Raw genomic sequence first — 9,187 nt, 5'->3', positions numbered from 1 at the left:
TCACTGCCGGCGGGGGCGCGGCCGGCAGGAAGAGGGGAGCGGCACACGCGGCGAGCCCGCGCCTCCCCGATTGGCTGCGAGAGGCGGGACCTAGACCGGACGAAGTGGGTCCGACGGGGCGGGGTCAGGGGGCGGGACGGAAGACTGGAACTCCGGCCCAAGGCCCCGCAGTCCTATTTTGGGTTTTTTTTTTTTTCTGGGTTTTTATGAGGTCTCAAACCTCAGACTCGGTGTTTCTTTGTAAGCAGCGGATTTATGTTTATCTGCTTTGGGGATGAAGTACATTACTATGTTCAGTGAGTTAAACCCAATAACTGAATGGGGACTAACTCGTCCTGTGTCCTTGAGCGTAACTTGCCTTTCTAGGTACCAGTTTTGCCCTTTATAGAATGGGAGAACTGCCTTCCCCGAGAGGACAGCCTGTCTTCCCATTGGGCTGAAGCTTTCTCCTGCCAAAAGTCAGGGGTGGAGCATTGGAGAGTGTAGCAGGTGGGAGAACTGATAGGCACGCCCAGACTGAACTCCTAGATTATGAGTCCTGCAGGAGACCAGGCAGCCCTTTGCTCCAGATTGCTGCCCTCCGGCTTGATGTCTGTAGGTCAAATCTGAGTCATTCTTAGCTGCCTACAGGGCTCTATTGCTGCAAAGGGGCACAAAGAGTGTTTGGCAGAGCCTAACATTTCTCTCTTAGACCAAGCATAAACTCACCAAGATTTAATAATAGGATACAGTAGCAAAACGTCCTGGGAAAACAATGTCACACACCAGAACTCTAGATTACGACTGCATCTAACTCCTGGCTTGACTGCCTCTTACTGGATGTGTGATCTTAAATAAGTTATTTAACCTCTCTGAGCCTCAGTTTCCTGATCTGTAAAATAATGTAAATAATAATATCTACCCTCTAGAATGGATATAAGAATTAAATGGAAGAATCTGTGTAAAGTGCTTGGCATTTAGTAAATGCCCAGTTGACATTACCCATTATTACACAAAAAGTAACAAACTCCTATGTAACTAAATAAAATGGATGAGAAGCCATGTAGAGAATTTTAAGGATTTTTTTTTTTTTTTAATAATGCAAGAAGATAACATTTGGTCCCTGCTTCCAAAGAGCTCACATTTCTGATGGGAAAGTGAATAGAATTGAGCTCTTTCACATCTGTTGTGTTAAAGTGTCAGATGGGATTGGGGTGGGAGGAATTCCTGGCAAAATAAGGGAGGTTGTGAATGATATGCATTGCCCACAGTTGCAAGGACAAAATTAGTTTCCATAGAAATTTGCAAAAATTTTTGGAGTGACAGAGAAAGAAATCTCCCTGCTCAGTTTAGAACCAAAATGGGAATAAAGAAGAGAGGGAGTTGGGGGGTGGGGAGACAACTCTGTGAAGAAGGGTGGCACCTGGCAGACTGGCAGTGGGGGACCTGCTGGGCCAGACACCTCAATTACACATTCTTCTGGTGGGAGCTCCCCCTGTGACTGGGGACCCCAGAGGAAGAAGAGCAGGCAGGAGGCTCACTGGCCCCATGGCTTGCTGAATTTTGTAATTTTGTAATTTCCTAATTATTAGACCTGAAAATCAACATTTGTTCTTCACCGACAGGTGCCGCCAGGCATGAAGTGTGAGGAGCTGTAGTTTGTATAAGGCCTCACAAAGGTGCTAGGACTTTGATGCTGACTTCACTCTGAGGAATCCTAGGGCAAGGTTTCAGAGAGCAATCTAACAGCCAAGCAGACTGGATATTTATTTCAGCAGGTTATTTTATTTTCTTCCCAGTAGGAAAATCTACTTGTGAAACCAGAATGGTACCAACAGCCTGCTGAATATGTTTAGCCTTAAGAAAAAGAAATAGTGGGGCTGTTTGTTGTAGGTGAGTATGATCAACACCTTTGAAAGATTAGGTCTTTCCCAAGACCTAAAAGGATAGTAATGAATGCCCAGGGCCTCACCAGCAGATCCTATGTACTTTCCAAATACAACTTTCGGCAGTGAGGCAAAAGTTCCTTCTGCTCTGTCCAATATGTGGCACTAGACATACAGCTGTTGAGTGCTTGAAATGTGGCTACTGTGATTGAAGAACTGAATTTTTCATTTTACTTAATTTTAATTTAAAACATGGTAGTTGATTCAGTTATTGGAAAACTTTTAACTATGTTTGGAGCAACTTGGGTCTGCAAACCTATTTTTTTCAACTGTAAAGTTTATGAAATCTAAATACAGCTGTATTTCTAATGAAAATTTCATTTCTGAATTGGGATGTGTGAACTACACAGCAGATTTCAAAAACTAGTATGAAAAAGAGAACATAAGATATTTCACTAGTAATTTTTTATATTTTTACATGCTGAGATGGGGATGCTTGGGTGACTCAGTCAGTTAAGCATCCGACTTCGGCTCAGGTCATGATCTCGCGGTTCATGAGTTCAAGTCCCGCACCGGGTTCTGTGCTGACAGCTCAGAGCCTGGAGCCTGCTTCAGATTCTGTGTCTCCCTGTCTCTCTCTGCCCCTCCCCTGCTCTCACTCTGTCTCTCTCTCTCTCAAAAATAAAGAAACATTTAAAAAAAGCTTTTTACATGTTAAGATAGTATTATTATAGATATTTTCGGCAAAATCAAATATATTAAAATTAATCTCACTATTACTGTTTTTTACTGTCTTTACTGTGAATTTTAGAAAATCCAAAACGATAAATGTGGCTTCTGTTACATTTCTATTGGACAGTGTCGATATGTACACGATAAATGTTCTTTAAATGCAGGCAGAAAAGGACCAAGTAAACTCTTGCCTCCTTCCAATCCAATTTCCCTTCAGTAGGGATTTTTTTGGAATAAGTAGATGTAATCATGTCACACATTCCCCAACACACTTAAAACATTTTACTGACCCACCTTTGTTCTTGGCATAAAAAAGCAAATCCCTCTTTGTTCTCTCAGGCTTAGCAGGGCTAAGCCTGGTCTCAAACCAGCCACACTTGACAACTTCCATTCCTTGACCAGGCAGGTTTATTCCTGCCTCAGGGCTTTTTCCCAGGAAGCTCCCACATCTGTGATGCTGCCACTATTATCTTTTCCTACTTCCCTTTCAGATCTCAGCTTAATCCTCACTGCCTTAGGAAAGGCTTTCCTGCCTCTGAGAAGGAGATTTTCCTTCTTTACCAGCTACTTCTTCAAAACATTCGCTGTAGTTATAATCGCACATTTATTTGTTAATGATTCTTTGGTGTCCTTTTTCCTCACTAGACTGCAAACTCCTTGAGGAATTTGTCTGATTTTGCTCACCATCATATCCTCAGCACCTACCATCACCGTGCTTGAACAAATTAGGAAGCTAATAACTATTTGCTCAATGAATGAATGAATAAATGAATGAATGAACTGACCTGGGTGTTCTCTGCCCTAGATTACCATGGAGAAATAGACAAATTCTTTACTCTCCTCCTTTCTCAATATTCCTTAACAGGCACAAAAAAGCGTCATTTTAGAGCCCGACACTTTTCTGGGTCGACCCACTGCTCTTTCCTGGGTTAGATAGAGTTCATAGTGAGCCACGAAGGGCTGCGTTCTAAATCTGTAAATAAGGAGACACCCTTAGCATTTGGCTGAGATCAAAGCAGCCCTATCAGTAAGTAACACGTTTGAAAGCCATTTCCGGGGCAGGTTGGCAGATTTTCTCTGCTGACTAATCTCACTTGGGACAATTCTTACCAGCCAGTCAGTGATCCTCCTGACATGGTTTTCAGTTCCTGGTGCGTTCTGTTTGATGAGAGCAGCTCCTTGAGCACTGACAGCTCTGCCTGTTTTAGCTCCTTTTAAATTAATTTTCAGTCTGTGGGGTTATTAAAATGTTTCATTTGTCTCCAGAGAACTGGCATGTAATTTAATCATTTTGCTTCCCTGCAGAAAAATGCATCTTTAGTAAGTCCCCACTGCCACTGAGGCATGGTGTAAGGAGATAAGAGCATGGAGTCTAGAGGATAACTGCGTGTGTTCGCATCCCGGCTCCGCTTGCCGGGAGAACTTAGGCACTACTTAACCAAACTGGGCCTCAGTTTCCTCATCTGTAAAATGGGGATGATAAAGTGGTAATTACCTCATAAGATAGAGCAGTGGATGGATTAAATGAGACAAAATAAAAGGCTGAGGACAGCGTCTGGCACAGAGTGAGCACTCATTAGATGTAAGTTGTTATTAACAGAGCAAACAAGTGTCTCTGAGCTGCTGTCTGCCTGCCTGCCTAGGCTCACTGCTTGACTGCTTCACCTCACACGTGATGTTCTGCCAACACCAAATGGCTTGAAGTTTCTAATGCTCACCATGTGTATTTATTTAATGCTAGTTCAAATCATACATATGTCGATTCAACCATTAATACAGAAGTCCCTGACTTAACAGCTTTACGATGGTACAAAAGTGATATGCATTCAGTAAACACCATACTTTGAATTTTGATCTTTTCCCGGGCTGGCACAATCCATTACAATCCTCTTTCATGATGCTGGGTAGCAGCAAGCCGCAGCTCCCAGTCAGCCACACCATCACAAGGGCCAGCAACCCATACAAATTACAACCATTCTGCTCCCATGTAACCACACTGTTTTTCACTCTCAGTAGTGTATTCAGTAAATCATACGAAACAGGCAACGCTTTGTGTTAAATGATTTTGCCCAACTATAGGCTTGTGTAAGTGTTCTGAGCACGTTTAAGGTGGGCTAGGCTAAGCTATGATGTCTGGTCGGTTAGGCATATTAAATGCATTTATGATATGTAAAGCATTAAATATTGACTTATGATATTTTCAACTTATGATGATGGGTTTATGGGACTCTAACTGCATTGTAAGTTGAGGAAGATCTGTATTCAGTCCAGCAGCCACCTCCTCCAGAAGCCCACCCTGTTTGCCCTGGCCTGCCCTGTTAGATACCTGTCTTCTCTGTCTCCCTCTATCATTACACTCACCCCACTGGACTATAATTACCTCTGAGCTTCTTGCAGAGAGGACATGTGTGTTATTCGTCTTTGTAGTTAACGTTGTACTTGGCACCAAGTGGATTTCCAGTAGCTGTTAGCTGAATAAAGGCACATGTGCATGAATGAAGCATCCTGACAGAAGAATGATTGGGAGGCATTTGTCTATCAAACATTTTGATGAAGAATTGTTATTTCCAAAAAAGTGAGCACAAGGCTTAAAATGATTCCACTTTTCCCTGTTCTGTTTGTTTTTTTTTTAAGGTTTATTTTAGAATATGTTAATACTGAATTGGAGAAGTTCAGATTCATACCTATCTTGTATTTAGCTCCTCAATTGCCTTGAATAATGATGATATAATGGTGCCAAATGTTATAAAATATTTTGTCCTCTCCTGCCCTCCATGTATATTTAGGTCACTGCCAGGTACTTTTTTAAAGAAATAAAATTTAAATATACTATATATTAAGTTATTTAAAAGTATCATTTACTCCTGTGCAAAACCCTATAATTAAACTACAAAAAATAGCATTTTTGCTCTAAAAATCATTTTAGTTATCAGCTGAAATAATTCCTTTTTTATTAAGGTTTTTTTTTTTTTTGATGTTTATTCATTTTTGAGAGAGAGAGACAGAGAGACAGAGCATGAGCAAGGGAGGGGAAGAGAGAGAGGGAGACGAAGGCTCCAGGCTCTGAGCTGTCAGCACAGAGCCCAATGCAGGGCTCAAACCCACGAACTGCAAGATCATGACCTGAGCTGAAGTCAGACACCCAACAGACTGAGCCAGGCAGGCACCCCTGAAATTAAAAAAAAAAAAAAACTTCTTAAAGAAGTATTTCAGCAAAGAGATCTTAACAATGGACCCTCTGTGCGTGCCAGTTTGAAAATTGCTGTTAGATAATACCTAACGTCCTGCAAAACTGGAATTGGAATAAGATATTATGAATCTTCATTTCTCTTCCACTAACCCCTCTTTACTACCCCTTACTTTGCTCCTTACATCTAGAGTTTTTGCGAAGACTTCCTCTTTTCTATTTCTTTTTCTCTGGTGAAAGCAGTAAATGATAGACATGTGAGAGCTGGCATGTAGTCCCCACTAGAGTTGGGGAGCTCCATCAGTTCAGAAATTCGGCTTATTCTCCACTGAAGCCCCAGCCCAGACCCCCCAGAAACATAGAAACAGACCCACACATCTACATACGACCTAGATTTGGGGAAAGGGCAAATTCTTCAATAAATTGTAATAAAGCATTTGAATATCCATATTTGAAAAGATGAAACGTGACCTCTAACATAGTCAATTACAAGTAGAATATAATCAACTATATAGCGGAATGCATGTGCTCTTTGATACAATTCCACTCATAGGTTAGATCCTAAATATGCTCATGCACATTTGTAGCAGGAAACAGGCACAAGGATGTTCACAATAGCCCTGTTTGTAATGGCCTCAAACTCTGAATACTCCAATGTCCATCAAAAGTAGAGTGGATTAATAAAATGTGGTACGCTCACACAGTGAAATGTTAGATAGCAAAGAGCAAACAAAGTAGTTACATGGATGAACCTCAAAATGTAATGTTGAAAAAAATAAGCCAAACACAATTCATACTATATGATTCCTTTTATACAAAGGTCATAATACAGCCAAGAATTCATTCTGTATGAATATATGTATGTGTGTATTACATATGTAGGTATAAATATACATGTATACAAAATTCATAATGTATAAAGCAATTGATATTATCATATAAAGGTCATAATCAAGCAAACTATTTTGGGGGTAAACACTATGAAGAACAGAAATTGTTACCATAAAAATCAAGATAGTGGTTACCTCTGGGGGGAAGGGAAGAAGGTAGATGTGACATATGGGTTATAACAAGGGGCTGCTGGAGTGTTGGCAATGTTCCCTATCTTCCCCTGGATGCTCATTTGTTAAACTGTCACATTTATGTTCTATGAATTTTTTCAAAAATATATTTCACAATGAAAAGGAGATGTAAAAACGAGCCAAGCAAAATAAACACAATTTTGTTTATATTCCACCAAAATGTAGTCTATTTAGTCTGTGTGTCTAAATATATTGAGTCTAATATGGTCCCTTTAGTCAATAATGTATATAGTGTTGGCTTCATTGGTTGTTTGTATAAGCCATTGAGAAACTCACAGAGATAGAATTCCTATAGATAAACCATGTTCTTTCAATGCACTTGAAGCATTTGCTTACAAATGGTCTTGTTGGTTGTATGTTCAAAAACAGAAAGAAACCCTGTGTTTCTTCACCCTAAGTTCTTAGCCTTTTCTTCTGAAACAGTGATTTAAAGCCAATTTACTTTATGGGACATGCTATGAAATCATGTTCAAGCATGAACTTCTGGTTCTGTATGTGTGTGACTTAGTGCATGCTCCGTGCCAGGACCCCACACTAAGACCTTTATCTTATGACAACTTTACCTTAGATTAGATCACCGCAGAAAAGAGGGGGTTAGAACCTTGTAAGGTGACATAACTCAAAGTGAAGCAGGGACCCATACTCAGGTCTGGCTGGCTACTAACCCCAGACATCTTCTAGGATCGTAATCATCAGGTTACACCACCCAACACACCCTCAGGGGCACAAAGAGTTTTATTTGACCAAACTGGAGGCAGGCTCCTCTGAACCTTCCCATGGGCCTATCTGTGCACTTCCTTGTAAAAGTCACTTTAACCAGAACCCCCCCACCTTCCGTATCTGATCACTCTTGACATCTGATGGGGTTTCTCATTCTCTCCCATCACCTAGCTGATATCTGGCCATCCTGACCTACCTTCAGCAAGAATCCTGTTAGGTCTGTTTAACCAGAACCCCCTTTCTGACATTTCTTCCTAGTAACTTTCCATCCTGGCCCCCCACCCTGACTATGAATTCCCACTTGCCCCTGATGTACTTCAAATTGAGCCCAATCTCTCCCCTCCACTGCAAAATTCCATTGCAGTGGTCCCTATACCTATTGCAAAGGTCCCCTTCTCTTGAATAAAGCCATATCATGCTTTAACAAGTGTCACTGATTTTTTTTTTCTTTAGCAAAGGAATGGAAGACACTGCTAGGGATTAGCTGCGAAAGAGGGGAGAGTCACTTCTCCGTTTCCATTGAAGACTATTAGCAGCTTTGGATGGACGAGGAAAACTTAAGTGTCCAGCTTTTTTTTTTTTTTTTTTTTTTTTTTTAAGAAATCCTAAACCGAATCCTTTTGTAAAGCAAAAGATCAGCTTCTACTACACCAATTTTGCAAACCCTCCGGATTGGGTTCGCTTGGAACAAACTCAGTTATTCCTCTGCATTCCAACAGGGGGCATCCTTTAACTGATTTTTTTTTTTTTTCTCCAAACCTTCCTCTAAGTGATTACTGAGTGGGTGTGTTCAGCAGCATGAGAGAGAAAACAGCAAAAGTAAAATTCCAAAAAAAAAAAAAAAGACTAAGCAAAGTTTTAAAACTCCACGAAGAGCAAAAAAGAATGAACGGGGTGGTGTGGAATGAACGGGGTGGTGCCTGACCTGGCTGCATTTATTAGCGCCAAACCACTTCGGTTTCATTTGTTGCACATAATTATTTTTAGTTGAGGTTTCGCCTTTTTCACTTCCACATTTCCCAAATTCATAAGCGGGTTCCTGCAGCACTGCGGGGGCCCCGGGAGTTTGGGTATCAGTTTACACGTAGCCTTCAGTACACAATCCGTCAGAGATCCACCCAGTCGCCTCCCCCTACCCCACCCCTGCGCTCTGGACTAGAGAAATCTTACCTTCTCCCCCCGCGGCGCGCAGCCCCAGCGCACACTCCGCGTCAACTCGGCTGGCTGGCACTTGCCTTCTGCCCACGAAGAGCCATGCTTCGCGTGATTGTGGAGTCTGCCAGCAATATCCCTAAAACGAAATTTGGGAAACCGGATCCTATTGTTTCTGTTCTTTTTAAGGGTAAGGAAGAGTTTTCTTCTTTTTCTCAGGTCCTGCTTTGGAAAGTCGGTTTCGTGGGTCACGGTCTTTAACAGGCTGCGTTTAGTCCACGGATACGGCAAAACCTCTCTGGCTTTAAGCTGGATTGCTACCTGTGCAGGTGAGCGGAGAGGACAGATTTCTGTGGAAGGCATTTCATTTTCTCCAGGGTTTTGCGACTCATTGAATGACCGGATGTTTTAATTCTAATAATGTGATTTCTGTAAGCCCTTGTAGGGAA

At 41.6% G+C, this 9,187-nt stretch overlaps 1 protein-coding gene and 1 long non-coding RNA gene across 3 annotated transcripts in view; both read left to right on the top strand.

Annotated features, from left to right (window-relative positions):
- Window positions 1–140: 140 nt before the first annotated feature.
- LOC122202551 lies at window positions 141–8,175 on the top strand. The gene is made up of 3 exons (XR_006194725.1): window positions 141–296; window positions 1,779–1,872; window positions 8,040–8,175. It is a non-coding gene; the product is annotated as an uncharacterized LOC122202551 (long non-coding RNA).
- Window positions 8,176–8,551: 376 nt separating this feature from the next.
- The window catches only part of MYOF (myoferlin), a 153,597-nt gene continuing 152,961 nt past the window's right edge, over window positions 8,552–9,187 (top strand). For both annotated transcript variants that reach the window (XM_042909322.1, XM_042909321.1), the window contains exon 1: window positions 8,552–8,928. In XM_042909322.1, coding sequence (XP_042765256.1) covers window positions 8,841–8,928 — 88 coding nt within the window. In that variant the 5' untranslated portion in view covers window positions 8,552–8,840. The remainder of the gene's footprint in view (window positions 8,929–9,187) is intronic.

This window comes from Panthera leo, chromosome D2 (genome assembly GCF_018350215.1).
Source record: "Panthera leo isolate Ple1 chromosome D2, P.leo_Ple1_pat1.1, whole genome shotgun sequence".
Taxonomy (NCBI): Eukaryota; Metazoa; Chordata; class Mammalia; order Carnivora; family Felidae; genus Panthera; species Panthera leo.
This window is presented reverse-complemented; position numbering and strand designations above follow the sequence as displayed.